At 45.0% G+C, this 20,766-nt stretch overlaps 1 protein-coding gene and 1 pseudogene across 1 annotated transcript; both read right to left on the reverse strand.

The window, feature by feature from the left end:
• Positions 1 to 1,664: 1,664 nt before the first annotated feature.
• Positions 1,665 to 5,296, reverse strand: LOC142911128 (uncharacterized). Its single transcript, XM_076060202.1, has 3 exons — positions 5,243 to 5,296; positions 4,857 to 4,925; positions 1,665 to 3,759 (listed from the first exon to the last, which is right to left on the reverse strand). Exon 3 carries the CDS (start codon positions 3,747 to 3,749, stop codon positions 2,649 to 2,651), a length of 1,101 nt encoding a protein of 366 aa, XP_075916317.1. The 5' UTR covers positions 3,750 to 3,759; positions 4,857 to 4,925; positions 5,243 to 5,296; the 3' UTR covers positions 1,665 to 2,648.
• Positions 4,018 to 19,756, reverse strand: LOC142911169 (uncharacterized; annotated as a pseudogene).
• Between the last annotated feature and the right edge of the window lie 1,010 nt (positions 19,757 to 20,766).

Raw genomic sequence — 20,766 nt, forward strand, 5'->3', positions numbered from 1 at the left:
GGCTCTACCTTGGTAAACAACAACAACCACCACAACCACGACCACCACCACCACAACCACCACCACCACAACGATGAGAATTTCTCACCTCGGATTTCAGTGCAAGCGCGCACACGACAGCTTCCTGTTGCCTCGCGACAGCAGGAAGTAGTATGACGTCACTTCCCTCCCACGAGCAGCTCTCTACCTGAATAAATTATGTTAATGAAGCCGGCCCATATGTTGAGGGATGGGGGCGTGGGCGCTGAACCCGTCGCAATAAACTCGCGACGGCTTTAACGGGCACATTATGTTAATGAGCTACCAGTCACCGGGCGTAGCTTTGCCAAAAAAGGATTGCCACTGGAGATGACGATCTCCAATGATCTCCAAACGGAGATGACGTCACACTCAAGAGCGCGGTGGACAGGGGAGGGATGAATACCTTAGTGACATGACGTCACTAGCGAGGTACACCTCACCCTGGCGTTCCACGCCGATGAGGTAATTAAGAGTGGTGACGTCACAGAGTTGGAGTTTAAGTTGATTTAGATTCATTTTCCATTGCTCCCTCCCTTGGGTGTGTGAGCTCAGCAACAACAACGTGGACATTATTGTGTATACACTGTGTGTGTGTGTACACTGTGTGTGTACACTGTGTGTCACTGTGTGTCGCTGTGTGTATACACTGTGTGTGTGTACAGTGTGTGTGTCTACCTGTGTGTGTGCGTCTACCTGTGTGTGTACACTGTGTGTGTGTACACTGTGTGTGTACACTGTGTGTGTGTACACTGTGTATACATTGTGTGTGTACACTGTGTGTGTACAGTGTGTACACTGTGTGTACACTGTTTGTGTACACTGTGTGTGTGTACACTGTGTATACCCTGTGTGTGTACACTAATTGTGTATACACTGTGTATACACTATGTGTGTACACTCTGTGTGTGTACACTGTGTGTATAGACTGTGTGTGTACACTGTATGTACAGTGTGTGTACACTGTGTACACTGTGTGTATACACTGTGTGTGTAGACTGTGTGTGTGTACACTGTGGGTGTGTACACTGTGTGTGTACACTGTTTGTGTCCGCATCGAACCGAACCCCCGGCAAGACCGTCTACTTAATGACGAGAGAAATTCACACGAAATGTCCTTTTCAATGAAGTCTTCCAGATGTAAATTGATACAAGCTTTTAATGAAGAAATAAAATCATCTAATTCAAAACACAACACAATTCAAAGATGTTTCATTTTAAAACTTCAAAAACGGAGCATGGGGCACTTGCGTGAATGCGTCCTTCGTGTGCAAATGTTGTGACTTTCCTGGCCTGAAGGCCGTCAATGTGTTGGACCCTTATTGGTGCCCAGCGTCTCAACAACAGCAGTGGGGTTTGCTTCAACCGATAGGTACGAACATCCAGACGTGAATCAGCAAGGAGCATTTCTAGTCCCAGTTAGACAAATTCTACGTGAACACGTAAGACAAAAGTACAATTCGTGTTGTAGAGAATGTACCTCCTCCTATACGTGTAACTTTCAAGCGGTATGCCTTGTAACTGATGAATGATCCGAGCGTGCTCCCTATTTCAAAGACAATGAGTTGCTCCAGAGGCAGACGCTTCGTGAAACACAAAAGTACCCTTTGACCTGTATCACAAGAACAACGGGTCTCACCCGAGTTCTCTGTACAGGTTACTTCCAAACACACACACACTTTGTCCTAACATCACTTATTCAATGTTTGACCCTCAGACAAAATGTTACATGCACAATCAGACAAGTATTCATTCTAAATCATTGACGGGCATATTAGCAACATTGAATTACTGCAGCGAAATTGACTGCATCACGTTACATCGTATTAACAAGAAGTTATTTTACAAATATGCACCGTCTGCTTAACCGTGTATGTACAACGTACTATTGTTGCGTCATTCAAAACGAGTAGGCCGTTGCATGCTGGCGTCTGGGTCAAAATGAAGCAAATTTAAAACATTACCTACTAATAATAGATCACGGCGTTTCGATGGCAACACAAGCAATCGTCATCAGGTGGGACAAGCACAGCAGCAAGAAGAAGAAACTGCTGGAGTAGGCGCCTACTACTTCAGCAGTTTCTCTTGCTGTGGATATCCCACCTGATAACGATTGCTTGTGTTGTGATCTAAACGCCGCGGTCTGTTATGTTTCTACCCACGTGGTGACTTTACTGAAATAACTCAAGTGTGGATTCCTGCTGTCACGAAAGCTTCGAATCAAGATTGCCTACAAACTACACAACTGAGATGACGCATCAATCATCGCCTCCTACTGACAGGCTCTTGTCCACATGCAGACTGGTGCAGGGCCACCACCCTGTGCCACACAGGGGCATTTGCTACTTGGCGATGCTCTACGAGTGTTTCAGACGAGGTACGACACAAAACTCCGAGTTGCTGAGGCGATTAAGCAAGCACTGTGCAAATGCAATTATTATAACATAGTGAATGCTTGGGAGCTTATTGTCTCTCGCTCCTGGTTAAAGATCTACCCAACCCACAGGTCCACAAAGACTGGCCGCCCTTACTCTGCAGGTTGAACCTTGCAACTGAGTGTCCAACTTCACATTCTTGTCATTGAAGGCCTTTGACAAAGGTGCATCTATTGGAGCGACATCATCTCAAGCTTACACATCTACCGGGTCTCCACTTGACTTTGTATTGTCTCGGAGGAAGTCCACCCACACCTCCACTTCCACAAACTGCTGGGAGTTGCCTCGCTCTGCCTCACAGTCAGAATTCTCCTCCTGCTTCACGTTGCCTCCATCGATGTGAAGGTCCCATTTTGGAGTTGAATCTTCATCTTCACATTTTACCTTCACTTCTTCGCTCTTCACCATCACTTCTTCCCTCTTCACCATCACTTCTTCACATTTCATCATCACCTCTTCACATTTCACCTCGATACCTTTAAAAGTGTCCAAGCTGGGATTTTCCTCCGGTTCTTGTTTCATGAGGGATGGGCTCATTGCGGCACTTTGACTTTCACAAGCTGATTTCAGACTGCACTCCTTGTGGATCTTCTGATGCTTCTGTGTTCTCTGGTGTACTTGAAGATGTTGTTGCTGTGCAAACGCCATCCCGCACGGAGTGCACCTGAAGGGTTTCTCTCCCGTGTGTGTTCTCTGGTGAATTACAAGAGGAGATGACTGTGCAAACGCCTTCCCACACACAGTGCACTTGAAGGGTTTCTCTCCTGTGTGTGTTCTCTGGTGTTCTTGAAGATGTGATGAAAGTGTAAACGCCTTCGCACACAGAGTGCACTTGAAGGGTTTCTCTCCCGTGTGACTTTTCTGGTGTCTTCTAACAACAGATGGCCGTGCAAATGCCTTGTTACACACACTGCACTTGAAGGGTTTCTCTCCCGAGTGTGTTCTCTGGTGTTCTTGAAGATGTGATGAAAGTGTAAACGCCTTCGCACACAGAGTGCACTTGAAGGGTTTCTCTCCCGTGTGACTTCTCTGGTGTCTTCTAACAACAGATGGCCGTGCAAATGCCTTGTTACACACACTGCACTTGAAGGGTTTCTCTCCAGTGTGAGTTCTCTGGTGTATTTTAAGAGCAGATGGGTATGAAAATGCCTTGTCACACACACTGCACTTGAAGGGTTTCTCTCCTGTGTGAGTTCTCTCGTGCCGTGTGAAATCTCCAGTACGATCCGTGCTGTATGCACACCGGTCGCATTGGAGCCTTGTCCTACCGAGCTGCACTAAGTGCATTTGCTCCATCAGACCAATTCTGCGGAGGAAGCGTCAGAGGAAGCGTCAGCTGCAGACAGAAAAAAATAATATCCACATCATCTACACGTCAGTATCGATGCACAGAGGAATGCATATATAGTCACATGTGACTTACACGTCTATACTTATTCAGATATTCATGATGTAGTGAAAAAGTGTCCCAAATTCATCACACGGGCTGTGATGGCACACAATGAGAGGGCAAATGGTTATAAACATGCCTGGAAGCCCTCGTATTTGCAAAATGAATGTTAATTCAAAACTCCAAGCACACAATGTCGGCTGTCTGGTCACAAAAGGAATATTTATGAGAGCTAAATTCAGCTGACATAGCAAAGGGTGTTGAAAACAATACTATTTGTGTTATGCAGAAATGCATGAATTAATGTTCAATCGCAACTCAGATGTCCTTGAATGCTGGGATCAACAGTTCCGACTTCAGCTGCATGTGTGTGCTGTGTTCACATCCTGTTTCCATTCTTAGTAAGAGTTCCAGAGGAAAACAAAAATAAACTATTGTTTTGATATAACCTCCGTGTTCAATAGAGTTGATAGACTTCACTGCAAATAGAAACTTGACACTGTCACACACTGGCGATGGCGTGTCTAGAATCATGCCTGGCCACCTTCATCTGCTCAGCATTAATGCTTCCTCACTACACCAAGTAATTAATCGAGGATCAATTAACATAGCCGAGGTTAGCTGGTGAGATGTTAACTACCTCACCGGATATACAGGAAGTCGTGGGTTCGATCCCGACCCTGACGCCTGCTGTATGTTTTGAGTTTTTGAGCGTTTCTCCGTTTAGCGTCTTTGACCGATAGACATTGACACACGTATTCTTGTTTCTTTCGGTAAAGTTACGTAGATAGAAAATAACATTAACAGATAATACAATTACATTAAATAAAGACCACTTGTGCTGCAATCAAAACGTGGTTTTTTTTTGCTTTATTTACAATTTTTTATGTTTGTTATGTTACTGTTATCTTATTTTCTATCTACATGACTTTACCGAAAGAACCAAGAATATTAATTCCTGCAGTCACCACAGTTTTAAGTCAAAACATTCACACACGTTGACGAAGCCTCACCTTGTGTTGTTGTGGGCAGGTTGCTTCTGATAACAAGAGCGGTATAGCAGCTCAAGCGCGCTTGGCCTGCTAACAAAAGAAAATAAAAACTGCGTGAATATTTACAATAAAACAAAGTTACAAAGTGGCGAGCCGGGTGAATACAAATTAAACTTAAGCGAGATAATTAAAGCGAACGCAATCAGGCGAGGGCAGGAGGCAAGGCCCCGCGTGGCTAGGCCTCACGTTGTAAAGTTCCAACCTGGACATCGATTCCCATGCTCGCTGCTACTCAACTGACATCCCTACGAGGGAGAGCGAGGCTCTACCTTGGTAAACAACAACAACCACCACCACCATCACAACCACCACCACAACAACCACAATCGCAATGAGAATTTTTTCACCTCGGATTTCAGTGCAGGAAGCGATAGCTTCCTGTTACCTCGTGACGTCACGCGGCAGCAGGTGACATGACGTCACTTCCTTGGCACGAGACATACTCCTCCCACAATGAGCTGCTCCGTAAATAAATAAATTAGAGGATGGATAAATTATGCTAATGTGATACCGTCCATATGTCGTGGGTGCTGAACCCGTCGCAATAAACTCGCGACGGCTTTAACGGATACATTATGTTAATGAGCCGCCACTGGGCGTAGCTTTGCCCAAATAAGGATTGGCAATGGACCGATATCGGCAGTGACCCAAGCGGAGGTGACGTCATGTTCAAGAGTGCGATGGACGGGGGAGGGATGAATACCTTGGTTACATGACGTCACTAGCGAGGGACACCTTCCCCCGGCGTTTCTTGCCGATGAAGTAATGCTGAGTAGTGACGTAACAGAGCGTGATTGGAGTTTAAGTTAATTTAGATTCATTTTCCATTGCTCCCTCCCTTGAACTCAGCAACAACAACAACGTGGACATTGCATCCCACTGGGATTTTTAGCACACAGCGTTGGTGTACAGTGCTTTTTTCAGGAACATTTTGATGTTTTTTTCATGGATTTTCTGTTTGCAGAGTCACACAAAGTAGTCACTTTAAGATGTGTTTCTTGTTCGTGTTTGTGTTTGTTGTGGTTGCACTTGATTCAAGAGCCGAATGGCTCACAGGGGTATACCAAAATAAACTGAAACTATTGTGTACACACACTGTGTGTACACAATGTGTACACACAGTGTGTGTACACAATGTGTGTGTGTACACACTGTGTGTGTGTACACTGTGTGTGTGTGTACACTGTGTGTGTACACTATGTGTGTACACTGTGTGTGCACAGTGTGTGTACACACTGTGTGTGTGTGTACACTGTGTGTGTGTACACTGTGTATGTACACTGTGTGTATGTACACTGTGTGTGTATACACTGTGTGTGTGTGTACACTGTGTGTGTATACACTGTGTCTGTGTGTACACTGTGTGTGTGTACACACTGTATGTACACTATGTGTTTACATTGTGTGTGTTTACACTGTGTTTACACTGTGTGTGTGTACACTGTGTGTGTGTACAATGTGTGTGTACACACTCTGTGTGTGTACACACTGTGTGTGTACGTACACACTGTGTGTGTGTTTACACTGTCTCTGTGTGTGTACACACACACAGACACAGTGTACAGTGTGTGTGTACACTGTGTGTGTACACTGTGTGTGTGTACAGTGTGTGTGTGTGTACACTGTGTGTGTGTACACAGACAGACACAGGCCACCACCTGGCAGTCCCGGGGAGTCCCCCCCACCACCCTTCACCACCACCCCCATCACCCTGGTAGTGGTGGTTGTTGTTGTGATGTTCTGACACCAGTCAGATCAACACCTTCACAGCTACTGCTGCTGCTGCTGTTTGTTTATAGGCAGAAGGTGTTCACGCCACGTCCCTTTCTCTGTGTGTGTACACTCTGTGTGTGTGTACACTGAGTGTGTGTAGGTGTTCACGCCACGTCCCTTTCTCTGTGTGTGTACACTCTGTGTGTGTACACTGAGTGTGTGTAGGTGTTCACACCACGTCCCTTTCTCTGTGTGTGTACACTCTGTGTGTGTGTACACTGAGTGTGTGTAGGTGTTCGCGCCACGTCCCTTTCTCTGTGTGTGTACACTCTTTGTGTGTGTACACTGAGTGTGTGTAGGTGTTCACACCACGTCCCTTTCTCTGTGTGTGTACACTCTGTGTGTGTGTACACTGAGTGTGTGTAGGTGTTCGCGCCACGTCCCTTTCTCTGTGTGTGTACACTCTTTGTGTGTGTACACTGAGTGTGTGTAGGTGTTCACGCCACGTCCCTTTCTCTGTCGCCATTTTAATTCTGGGCCAAAGAGGTCCCACAAACGTAAACATTTTCTGTTGAAAATGTAACACGAACATAATAAACAATGAATTATATTCTTGGTTCTTTCGGTAAAGTCACGTTGAAGGGAAACAATAAAATAAATAAAAAAATATATATAAAACAATAAAATTCTCACGACGTTTCGACTGTAACACAAGCAGTCATCATCAGGTGTGAAAACCAACGGCAAGAAACATTTGAAAAAAGTCGCGGTTTGTATTTATTTATTGACGTTAGCGCCGCGGACAATGATTTGGCAGTTTATTTAGAAGGACGAGTCCATCTATGTTTTGAAAAGAGGGGGGAGACTAAAAATTAATGTATGCTGTCTGAAAGCCACCGTAAGCGTGAACAATCAATTAAGACCCGAAATGGTTTATCAAATCCTTCCAATGATTGCTAAGCCAGAATTCCTTCCTCTCGGTTGAAATTGTCTCTGTGCTTGTATATGTGGATAGCCTCATGAACGAATCTCTCATGGTAGCCAGATGGCTTGCAAAGAACCTCTGTCTTGGAGAAGTCAATGTCATGTGAGCCTACTGAATTATAACAGTGATCTGCCACGGCCGAGGTGTTGGTCCTACCGTGTTTAAGGTCTGCTTTGTGTTCACGAATGCGGTCCGAGACATGGCGTTTTGTTTCTCCAATGTAACTACTACCACAGAGGCAACTTAGATTGTAGACACCAGGGTACTGTATGTCTGGAATCACATCTTTTACAGACGGAACCAGATCACGGATTTTATGTAATGTGTTGAAACGGACCTGGATCTTGTGTTTATTCAAGATTTTGGAAATCTTTTTTGTGATCCCCGCAATGTAGGGTAAAGTGATGGTTTTGAAAGGCTCCTCAAAAGGGTCCTTCTTCATGGTTTGAGTGATAGCTTTGCGGATTGTATAGTCGGAGTAACCATTAGCCTTAGGAGCTTGGTGTACGTGCTTGAGTTCACTGCCTATGTGTTCCTGGTCGGATATGCATTGGGCTCTGTGATACAGAGTCTTGATGAGAGAATTCTTCTGTGATGGATGGTGGTGGGAATCCGGTTTCAGATAAGCATCCGTATGGGTAGCTTTCCTGTAGACAGAGTGGCTCATTGAACCATCATTTTTTTTTACCAATTCCACTTTACAATAAAATTGTAGACACGGCACAATATATATTTCTTAATCTTTATTTTTACCAACATTTAAAAAAAAATTCTCCGTTAAGGCAAAAATTCTGAAATATTGGATTTTTTACAAAGCCTTGTGAATTCACCTTGTATCTGAACAAGTTCAATTTGTGCAAATATATGTTTTCAAACATATAAATAAAAAAGACATTGCTTACAAATATTAGCTCTATGTTTTCAAGTCAATACATTTTGGGTAGTGAATAAATTATAGTCTAAATAAGCTACACATGACGAATTGCAGGCAATTATAGTTATAATCAAATACATTTTTAAACAATCACGTGGTCCCTGTAGTCGCCGTTAGAGACACAAAATCTTCTTGAAAACAGTTTATCAACATATATGAATACATTGATTCGAATAAGCAGAGTTAATTTCCTATTTATGGCATGCCAGTTATATGTCAGTTTTCGATATCAACATCACCTTATAAAAGAATAACATTTAAAATATAAGCACACAACTTTATCCGTGATGAACGCTGCACTTTCCGTCGTTTTCACGCAGGGGGCGCTGTAAACCTACACGCACCCCCTGCATGCGAACGACGGACGGGCACACCTGGCTACCCCAGTAACATTCACCACAATATGCGCAGTCTGCTAAACGGCAGATGTAAAACATAACGTTGCGTCATTCACAACGCATGTTGGTGTCACGGTCAAAATTGGGGTAATTCCAAACATTATCCAGCACCCCCTGTACCAACGACGGAGGCGCAGGGACAGACGTTCGATTACGTTGGAATCGATCTGCAGACGGCCAGCAGCTCCGTGTCGCCTTATCTCGATACCGCGATCCCCTACCAGGTGAAAGTCCGCATCGAACCGAACCCCCGGCAAGGCCGTCTACTTAACGAGAGAAAATTCACACGAAATGTCCTTCTCAACGAAGTCTTCCGGATGTAAATTGATACAAGCTTTTAATGAAGAAATAACAATCATCTAATTCAAAACATAACACGATTCAAAGATGTTTCATTTTAAAACTTCAAAACGGAGCAGGGGGCGCTGGCGTGAATGCGTCCTTCGTGTGCAAATGTTGTGACTTTCCTGGCCGAAGGCCCTAAAATGCTTGGACCCTCATTGGTGCACAGCGACTCAACTGCAACAGTGGGGCTTGCTTCAACCGATAGGTAACGAACATCCAGATGTGAATCAGCAAGGAGCATTTCTAGTCCCAGTTAGACAAAATCTACGTCAACACGTAAGACAAAACTACAATTCGTGTTGTAGAGAATGTACCTCCTCCTATACGTGTGACTTTCAAATGGTATGCCTTGTAACTGATGAATGATCCGAGCGTGCTCCCTATTTCAAAGACGATGAGTTGCTTCAGAGGCCGACGCTTCCTGAAACACAAAAGTACCCTTTGACCTGTATCACAAGAACAACGGATCTCACCTGACTTCTCTGTACAAGTTACTTCCAAAACACACACACTTTGTCCTAACATCACTTATTCAATGTGTGACCCTCAGACAAAATGTTACATGCACACGCACAATCAGACAAGCATTCATTTGAAATTATTGACGGGCATTTTAACAAAATTTAATTACTGCAGTGAAATATACTGCATCAGGTTACATCGTATTAACAATAAGCTATTTTTAAAAAAATATGCACTGTCTACTTAACAGTGTATGTACAACGTACTATTGCCATTTGCACGCTGGCGTCTCGGTCAAAATTGATAACATTCTAAACATTACCTACAAAGTCACGTAGAAGGGAAATAATAAGATAATAAAAATAATCAAATAAAATTCTCACGACGTTCGCAAGCAGCCAAAACGTCGTGAGAATTTTATTTTATGTTTTATTTTTATTATCTTATTATTTCCCTTCTACGTGGTGACTTTACCGAAAGAACCAAGAAGATGAATCCCTGCAGTCACGAAAGCTTTAAATCGAAAAATTATCAACAAACTACACAACTAAGATGCCACATCAACCAACGCCCCCTACTGACAGGCTCTTGTTCACATGCAGGCTGGTGCCGGGCCACCACCTTGTGCCACACAGGGGCAGCTGCTACTTGGGGATGCTCTTCGAGTGTTTCAGACGGGATACAAAACTCCGAGTTGCTGAGACAATCTAGATTTGAAGTTTGTGACTGCAGGGATCCAAACTCCTTGGTTCTTTCGGTAAAGTCACGTAGAGGCGATTAAGCAGGCACCATATAAATGCAATTGGTAAAATATTGAACGCTTGGGAGCTTAGTGGCTCTCGCTCCTGGTTAGAGATCAACCCAACCCACAGGTCCACAAAGACTGGCCGCTATTTACTCTGCAGGTTGAACCTAGGAACTGAGTGTTCAACTTCATATTCTTGTCATTAAAGGCCTGTGACAAAGGTGCATCTATTGTAGCGACATCGTCTCTGGCTTACACATCTACCGGGTCTCCACTTGACTTTGTATTGTCTCGGAGGAAGTCCACCCACACCTCCACTTCCACAAATTGCTGGGAGTTGCCTCACTCTGCCTCACAGTCAGAATTCTCCTCCTGCTTCACGTTGCCTTCATCAATGTGAAGGTCCCATTTTGGAGTTGAATCTTCATCTTCACATTTCACCATCACTTCTTCGCTCTTCACCATCACCTGTTCATATTTCACCTCGGTTCCTTTTCAGTGTCAAAGCTGGGATTTTCCTCCGGTTCTTGTATCACGAGGGATGGGCTCATTGTGGAACTTTGACTTTCACAAGCTGATTTCAGACTCCACTCCTTGCAGATCTTCTGATGCTTCTGTGTTCTCTGGTGTACTTGAAGATTTGATGAATCTGCAAACGCCTTCCGGCAGAGTGCACCTGAAGGGTTTCTCTCCTGTGTGTGTTCTCTGGTGTTTTTTAAGAACAGATGACTGTGAAAATGCCTTTCCACACACACTGCACTTGAAGGGTTTCTCTCCCGTGTGTGTTCTCTGGTGTCTTTGCAGATTTGATGACTGTGAAAATGCCATCCCGCACAGAGTGCACCTGAAGGGTTTCTCTCCCGTGTGTGTTCTCTCGTGTCTTTGAAGATGTGACACATGTACAAACGCCATCCTGCACAGAATGCACCTGGAGAGTTTCTCTCCTGTGTGTGTTCTCTGGTGTTCTACAAGAGCAGATGACCCTGCAAATGCCTTCACACACACAGTGCACTTGAAGGGTTTCTCTCCCGTGTGAGTTCTCTGGTGTGCTACAAGAGTAGATGACTGTGAAAATGCCTTCCCACACAGTGCACTTGAAGGGTTTCTCTCCTGTGAGAGTTCTCTGGTGCTGTGTATAATTTCCAGTCCGATCCGTGCTGTATGCACGCTGGTCGCAACGTTGACTTGTCGTACCGAGCTGCTGTGCTGAGGGCCTTTGCTCCATCAGACCAGCGTCAGCTGCAGACAGAAAATAAGAATATCCACACCATCTACACGTCAGTATCAAGGCACAAGTGTCCCAAATTCATCACACGGGCTGTTATGGCACACAATGAGAGGGCAAATGGTCATAAACATGCCTGGAAGCCCTCGTATCTTCAAAATGAATGTTCACCAAAAACTCCGAGCACACAAGTTCAGCTGTCTGGCTACAAAAGGAATATTTATGAGAGCTAAATTCAGTTGACATAGCAAAGGGTGTTGAAAACAATACCATTTGTGTTATGCATAAATTAATGTTCAATCGCAACTTAGAGGTGTGAATCCAGGCTCAGATATCCCTGAATGCTGGGGATAAACAGATCCGACTTCCGCTGAATGTGTGTGCTGTGTTCACCTCCTGTTTCCATTCTTACAAAGAGTTCCAGAGGAAAACAAAAATAAACTATTGTTTTGATATAACCTTCGTGTTCAACAGAGTTAATAGACGTTACTGCAAACACAAACTGTACACTGTCACTGGGTAAACAGGCGGTGGCGTGTCGAAAATCACGCCTGGCCACCTTCATCTGCTTGGCATGAAGGCTTCCTCACTCCACCAAGTAATTAATTGAGGATCAACGAACATAGCCTAGGCTAACTGGAGTTTGCGTGTCTCTCTCCGTGGTGAGATGTTAACTACCTCACCTGGTATACAGGAAGTCGTGGGTTCGATCCCGACCCTGACGCCTGCTGTATATTTGGAGTTTGAGCGTCTCTCCGTTTAGCATCTTTGACCGATAGACATTGACACACGTATTCTTGTTTCTTTCGGTAAAGTTACGTAGATAGAAAATAACAATAACTGATAATAGAATTACATTAAATAAAGACCACTTGTGTTGTCATCAAAACGACGTGAGTTTTTTGCTTTATTTACAATTTATTTTTATTTATTTTATCGTTATTTTCATTTAATTTTCTATCTACGTGACTTTACCGAAAGAACCAAGAATATTAATTCCTGCAGTCACCAAAGTTTTAAGTCAAAACATTCACACACATTGACAAAGCTTCACCTTGTGTTGTTGTGGGCAGGTCGCTTCTGATAACAAGAGCGGTATAGCAGCTCAAGCGGGCTTGGCCTGGTGAAAAAAATAAAAATTGCGTGAATATTTACAATAAAACAAAGTTACAAAGTGGCGAGCCGGGTGAAGACAAATTAAACTTGAGAGATAATTAAAGTGAATGCAATCAGGCGAGGGCAGGAGGCAAGGCCCCGCGTGGCTAGGCCCCGCGTTGTAAAGTTCCAACCTGGACATCGATTCCCATGCTCGCTGCTGCTCAACTGACATCCCTACGAGAGAGAGAGGCTCTACCTTGGTAAACAACAACAACCACCACCACCACAACGACCACCACCACAACGATGAGAATTTCTCACCTCGGATTTCAGTGCAAGCGCGCACACGGCAGCTTCCTGTTACCTCGCGACAGCAGGAAGTAGTATGACGTCACTTCCCTCCCACGAGCGGCTCTGTAACTGAATAAATTATGTTAATGTTGCCGGCCCATATGTGGAGGGATTGGGGCGTGGGCGCTGAACCCGTCGCAATAAACTCGCGACGGCTTTAACGAACACATTATGTTAATGATCCGCCAGCCATTGGGCGTAGCTTTGCCCAAATAAGGATTGCCACTGGAACGATATAGGCAGTGACCCGAGCGGAGGTGACGTCACGCTCAAGAGCGCGGTGGACGGGGGAGGGATGAATACTTTGCTGACATGACGTCACTAGCGAGGTACACGTCACCCTAGCGTTTCACGCCGAGGTAATGCAGAGCGGTGACGTCACAGAGTTGAAGTTTAAGTTGATTTAGATTCATTTTCCATTGCTCCCTCCCTTGGGTGTGTGAGCTCAGCAACAACGTGGACATTATTGTGTATACACTGTGTGTGTGTACAATGTGTGTGTACACTGTGTGTATACACTGTGTGTGTGTCACTGTGTGTGTGTACACTGTGTGTGTGTACACTGTGTGTGTACAGTGTGTGTGTACACTGTGTGTGTGTACACTATGTGTATACACTGTGTCACTGTGTGTGTATGTACACTGTGTGTGTGTACACTGTGTGTGTGTACACTATGTGTATAAACTGTGTGTGTACACTGTGTGTATGTACACTATGTGTATACACTGTGTGTGTCACTGTGTGTCACTGTGTGTGTGTCACTGTGCCTGGCACAAGCTTGGTGGTGGGTGTACACCCAGGACCCCATTCCAACATAAAGTGGCCTGGTCTCAGTTATCTGATGAAAGTTGCAAGCGAGAATTTCATCATCGCTTGCGGCTGGGATTGGCATCGTCCCCGACTCCTCCTGATGTCGAGGGTAAATGGGCGAGGTTTAGGACTGTGACTCATGCAGCTGCAATGGCTGCTTTGGGTACGCGGTCCAGACCTCCCCAGAGACCCTGGCTGACAGAGGAGGTGTTCAGGATGGTTGAGAAAAAGCGACAGGCCCACTGTCATCGGCTACAGAATCCCACGTCAGAGAATGAGGAGGCTTACCGCAGCCTTCGCTCGGAGGTTCGGAGAGCCGTGAGGCGCTGCAAGGATGGGTGGTGGTCGCAGGTTGCTGAGGAGATGGAGTCTGCCTCAGTGGCCCGTGATCACAAATCTCTATTTAACTCCATCAAAAAAGTAACCTGCAGCGCCACACCTATTACCATCATTAGGGGAAAAAACGGTGATCCAATTTCCGACCCCCAGGAACAGGTTTGCAGATTTGCTGAGCATTTCTGTGAGGTCCTGGGGGAGGGAAAATCCCTCAGCCAGGAAAACATCGTGGCACAAAGTGAGGATGACCCTGCTGAGGCTGCGGTGCCTCAAATATTGGAAGAAGTCACCCCCTGTGAGTGGCTGGCTGAGGTGTCATCTGCTGAGGAAGTATTGAAGGCGATCCGGAGTCTTAGACCAGGAAAGGCAGCGGGCAGAGATGATCTCCCAAGCGAAATGCTGAGGGAGGGTGGCGTTTGTGCACAGACTGCCCTATATGACATCATAACAACAGTCTGGACCACTGGACGGGTTCCGCACAGACTGTAACAACTACAGGGGCATCTCACTCCTCAGTGTGCCGAGAAAGGTCCTGGCAAGGATTATTCAGCATCGCCTTGCCAGGCACGCTGAGGAGAGGCTTGCGGAGCCCCAATGCGATTTCAGGAAAGGGCGGCCCTGCACAGATGCCATATTTTCTGTCCGTCTGCTACAGCAGAGGTGTAGGGAATTCCAACAAGACCTACATCTCTGCTTTATTGACCTGGTCAAGGCCTATGATACCATCAGTAGGCCTGGCCTCTGGGTCGTTCTTCGTGCTTTTGGAGTACCTGACCCTCTGCTCACGATCATTAAGGACCTTCATGATGGTGAGCGGGCCCGGGTAAAACTACGTGGCCGGGAGTCTGAGCCATTCCCTGTTAACCTTGGGGTGCGACAGGGATGTCCTCTGGCTCCTGGTAAAAGATCTACCCAACCCACAGGTCTACAAAGACGGGCCGCTCTTACTCTGCAGGTTGAACCTAGCCATTGAGTGTCCAACTTCACGTTCTTGTCATTAAAGGCCTTTGACAAAGGTGCATCTATTGGAGCGACATCATCTCAAGCTTACACATCTATCGGGTCTCCACTTGACTTTGTATTGTCTCGGAGGAAGTCCACCCACACCTCCACTTCCACAAACTGCTGGGAGTTGCCTCGCTCTGCCTCACAGTCAGAATTCTCCTCCTGCTTTACGTTGCCTCCATCGATGTGAAGGTCCCATTTTGGAGTTGAATCTTCATCTTCACATTTTACCTTCACTTCTTCCCTCTTCACCATCACTTCTTCACATTTCACCTCGATACCTTTAAAAGTGTCCAAGCTGGGATTTTTTTCCGGTTCGTGTTTCATGAGGGATGGGCTCATTGCGGCACTTTGACTTTCACAAGCTGATTTCAGACTGCACTCCTTGTGGATCTTCTGATGCTTCTGTGTACTCTGGTGTGTTTTAAGAGCAGATGACTGTGAAAATGCCTTCCCACACACACTGCACTTGAAGGGTTTCTCTCCCGTGTGTGTACTCTGGTGTGTATTAAGAGCAGATGACTGTGAAAATGTCTTCCCACACACTGCACCTGAAGGGTTTCTCTTCCGTGTGTGTTCTCTGGTGTGTTTTAAGAGCAAATGACTGTACAAATGCCTTCCCACATACAGTGCACTTGAAGGGTTTCTCTCCCGTGTGTGTTCTCTGTTGTGTTTAAAGAGCAGATGAATCTGAAAATGTCTTCCCACACACAGTGCACTTGAAGGGTTTCTCTCCCGTGTGTGTTCTCTGGTGTTTTTAAAGAGCAGATGACTGTGCAAATGCCTTCCCACACACAGTGCACTTGAAGGGTTTCTCTCCCGTGTGTGTTCTCTGGTGTGTTTTAAGAGCAGATGAATCTGAAAATGCCTTTCCACACACACTGCACTTGAAGGGTTTCTCTCCTGTGTGTGTTCTCTGGTGTGTTTTAAGAGCAAATGAATCTGAAAATGTCTTCCCACACACACTGCACTTGAAGGGTTTCTCTCCCGTGCATGTTCTCTGGTGTCTTTGAAGATGAGATGAATCTGAAAATGCCTTTCCACACACACTGCACTTGAAGGGTTTCTCTCCTGTGTGTGTTCTTTGGTGTGTTTTAAGAGCAAATGAACCTGAAAATGTCTTCCGACACACACTGCACCTGAAGGGCTTCTCTCCCGTGTGTGTTCTCTGGTGCTTTTTAAGAGATGAATGTGAAAATGTCTTCCCACACACTGCACCTGAAGGGTTTCTCTCCCGTGTGTGTTCTCTGGTGCTTTTTAAGAGCAGATGAATGTGAAAATGTCTTCCCACACACTGCACCTGAAGGGTTTCTCTCCAGTGTGTGTTCTCTGGTGTGTTTTAAGAGTAGATGAATCTGAAAATGTCTTCCCACACACAGTGCAATTGAAGGGTTTCTCTCCTCTGTGTGTTCTCTGGTGTGTTACAAGAGTAGATGACTGTGCAAACGCCATCCCGCACATCGTGCACCTGAAGGGTTTCTCTCCTGTGTGTGTTCTCTGGTGTGTTACAAGATCAGATGACTGTGCAAATGCCTTCACGCACACACTGCACTTGAAGGATTTCTCTCCTGTGTGTGTTCTCTGGTGTTTTTTAAGAGTAGATAAATCTGAAAATGTCTTCCCACACACACTGCACTTGAAGGGTTTCTCTCCTGTGTGTGTTCTCTGGTGTTTTTTTAAGAGTAGATAAATGTGAAAATGCCTTCCCACACACTGCACTTGAAGGGGTTCTCTCCCGTGTGTGTTCTCTGGTGTGTTTTAAGAGCAAATGAATCTGCAAATGTCTTCCCACACACAGTGCACTTGAAGGGTTTCTCTCCCGTGTGTGTTCTCTGGTGTCTTTGAAGATAAGATGAATATGCAAATGTCTTCCCACACACAGTGCAATTGAAGGGTTTCTCTCCTGTGTGTGTTCTCTGGTGTGTTACAAGATTACATGACTGTGCAAACGCCATCCCGCACATCGTGCACCTGAAGGGTTTCTCTCCTGTGTGTGTTCTATTGTGTTTTACAAGATCAGATGACTGTGCAAATGCCTTCATGCACACACTGCACTTGAAGGGTTTCTCTCCTGTGTGTGTTCTCTGGTGTTTTTTAAGAGTAGATAAATCTGAAAATGTCTTCCAACACACACTGCACTTGAAGGGTTTCTCTCCTGTGTGTGTTCTCTGGTGATTTTTAAGAGTAGATAAATGTGAAAATGCCTTCCCACACACACTGCACTTGAAGGGTTTCTCTCCCGTGTGTGTTCTCTGGTGTGTTTTAAGAGCAAATGAATCTGCAAATGTCTTCCCACACACACTGCACTTGAAGGGTTTCTCTCCCGTGTGTGTTCTCTGGTGTCTTTGAAGATGAGATGAATATGAAAATGTCTTCCCACACACAGTGCAATTGAAGGGTTTCTCTCCTGTGTGTGTTCTCTGGTGTGTTACAAGATTACATGACTGTGCAAACGCCATCCCGCACATCATGCACCTGAAGGGTTTCTCTCCCGTGTGTGTTCTCTGGTGTTTTACAAGATCAGATGACTGTGCAAATGCCTTCACGCACACACTGCACTTGAAGGGTTTCTCTCCTGTGTGTGTTCTCTGGTGTGTTTTAAGAGTAGATAAATCTGAAAATGTCTTCCCACACACACTGCACTTGAAGGGTTTCTCTCCCGTGTGTGTTCTCTGGTGTCTTTGAAGATGAGATGAATATGAAAATGTCTTCCCACACACAGTGCAATTGAAGGGTTTCTCTCCTGTGTGTGTTCTCTGGTGTTTTTTTAAGAGTAGATAAATGTGAAAATGCCTTCCCACACACTGCACTTGAAGGGGTTCTCTCCCGTGTGTGTTCTCTGGTGTGTTTTAAGAGCAAATGAATCTGCAAATGTCTTCCCACACACAGTGCACTTGAAGGGTTTCTCTCCCGTGTGTGTTCTCTGGTGTCTTTGAAGATAAGATGAATATGCAAATGTCTTCCCACACACAGTGCAATTGAAGGGTTTCTCTCCTGTGTGTGTTCTCTGGTGTGTTACAAGATTACATGACTGTGCAAACGCCATCCCGCACATCGTGCACCTGAAGGGTTTCTCTCCTGTGTGTGTTCTATTGTGTTTTACAAGATCAGATGACTGTGCAAATGCCTTCATGCACACACTGCACTTGAAGGGTTTCTCTCCTGTGTGTGTTCTCTGGTGTTTTTTAAGAGTAGATAAATCTGAAAATGTCTTCCAACACACACTGCACTTGAAGGGTTTCTCTCCTGTGTGTGTTCTCTGGTGATTTTTAAGAGTAGATAAATGTGAAAATGCCTTCCCACACACACTGCACTTGAAGGGTTTCTCTCCCGTGTGTGTTCTCTGGTGTGTTTTAAGAGCAAATGAATCTGCAAATGTCTTCCCACACACACTGCACTTGAAGGGTTTCTCTCCCGTGTGTGTTCTCTGGTGTCTTTGAAGATGAGATGAATATGAAAATGTCTTCCCACACACAGTGCAATTGAAGGGTTTCTCTCCTGTGTGTGTTCTCTGGTGTGTTACAAGATTACATGACTGTGCAAACGCCATCCCGCACATCATGCACCTGAAGGGTTTCTCTCCCGTGTGTGTTCTCTGGTGTTTTACAAGATCAGATGACTGTGCAAATGCCTTCACGCACACACTGCACTTGAAGGGTTTCTCTCCTGTGTGTGTTCTCTGGTGTGTTTTAAGAGTAGATAAATCTGAAAATGTCTTCCCACACACACTGCACTTGAAGGGTTTCTCTCCCGTGTGTGTTCTCTGGTGTCTTTGAAGATGAGATGAATATGAAAATGTCTTCCCACACACAGTGCAATTGAAGGGTTTCTCTCCTGTGTGTGTTCTCTGGTGTGTTACAAGATTACATGACTGTGCAAACGCCATCCCGCACATCATGCACCTGAAGGGTTTCTCTCCCGTGTGTGTTCTCTGGTGTTTTACAAGATCAGATGACTGTGCAAATGCCTTCACGCACACACTGCACTTGAAGGGTTTCTCTCCTGTGTGTGTTCTCTGGTGTGTTTTAAGAGTAGATAAATCTGAAAATGTCTTCCCACACACACTGCACTTGAAGGGTTTCTCTCCTGTGTGTGTTCTCTGGTGTGTTACAAGATTACATGACTGTGCAAACGCCATCCCGCACATCGTGCACCTGAAGGGTTTCTCTCCTGTGTGTGTTCTCTGGTGTTTTTTAAGAGTAGATAAATCTGAAAATGCCTTCCCACACACACTGCACTTGAAGGGTTTCTCTCCCGTGTGTGTTCTCTGGTGATTTTTAAGAGCAGATGACCATGAAAATGCCTTCCCACACACAGTACATTTGAAGGGTTTCTCTCCTGTGTGACTTCTCTGGTGCCGTGTCAGATTTCCAGTTCGGTCCGTGCTGTATGCACGCTGGTCGCATTGTTGACTTGTCGTACCGAGCTGCGCTGACTGCCTTTGCTCCATCAGAACAATTCTGCAGAGGAAGCGTCAGCTGCAGACAGAAAAAAAGAATATCCACACCATCTACACGTCAGGTACAGAGGAATGCACACGTGACTTACACGTCTATACTTATTAATATATTCATGATGTAGTGAAAAAAATTCCCAAATTAATCAGATTTGATGAACGTGCAAATGCCTTCACGTACAGAGTGCACCTGAAGGGTTTCTCTCCACGGGCTGTTATGGCACGCAATGAGAGGGAAAATGTCATTACTATGCCTGGAAGCCTTCATATCTTCAAGATGAATGTTAACCCAAAACTCTAAGCACACAATTTCGGCTGACTACAAAAGAAATATTTATGAAAGCTAAATTCGGCTGACATAGCAAAGGGTGTTGAAAACAATACTATTTCTGTTGTGCAGAAATGCATTAATTAACGTTCAATCGCAACTCAGGTGTGAATCCAGGCTATGTCCTTGAATGCTGGGGATGAACAGTTCCGACTTCAGCTGAATGTGTGTGCTGTGTTCACCTGTTTCCATTCGTATAAAGAGATCCAGAGGAAAACAAAAATAAACTATTGTTTTTATATATCCTCGTGTTCAACAGAGTTAATAGACTTTACTTCAAACACAAATTTGACACTGTCACACACTGCCATGAGTAAACAGGTGGTGGTGTGACCAGAACCATGCCTGGCCACCTTCATCTGCTCAGCATTAATTCTTCCTCACTCCACCAAGTAATGAATCGAGGATCAATCAACATAGCCGAGGCTATCCGTGTCTCTGTCTCTCTCTCCCCGTGGTGAAGGTGTTCCCCTCCACACATTCAGAGTCAACAGCGGCACGCGCTTAGCGTCTTTGACCGATAAATACATTGACGCACGTATTGTTGGTTCTTTCAGTAAAGTCACGTAGATAGAAAATAAAGATAACAGATTAAATTTAATAAGATAAAGACCACTTGTGTTGCGATCAAAATGTCGTGGGTTTTTTTCTTTATTTAAAAAAAAATTCTTCATTTAATT

The sequence above is a fragment of the Petromyzon marinus genome, unplaced genomic scaffold, assembly GCF_048934315.1.
Source record: "Petromyzon marinus isolate PM22_M1 ecotype Great Lakes invasive population unplaced genomic scaffold, UKy_Petmar_22M1.pri1.0 PM_G_Scaffold_17, whole genome shotgun sequence".
Classification (NCBI taxonomy): domain Eukaryota; kingdom Metazoa; phylum Chordata; class Hyperoartia; order Petromyzontiformes; family Petromyzontidae; genus Petromyzon; species Petromyzon marinus.

Bases quoted from the DNA above. Each gene is read 5' to 3' on its own strand.
- LOC142911128 (XM_076060202.1), bottom strand. From the start codon at position 3,749: ATGGAGCAAATGCACTTAGTGCAGCTCGGTAGGACAAGGCTCCAATGC.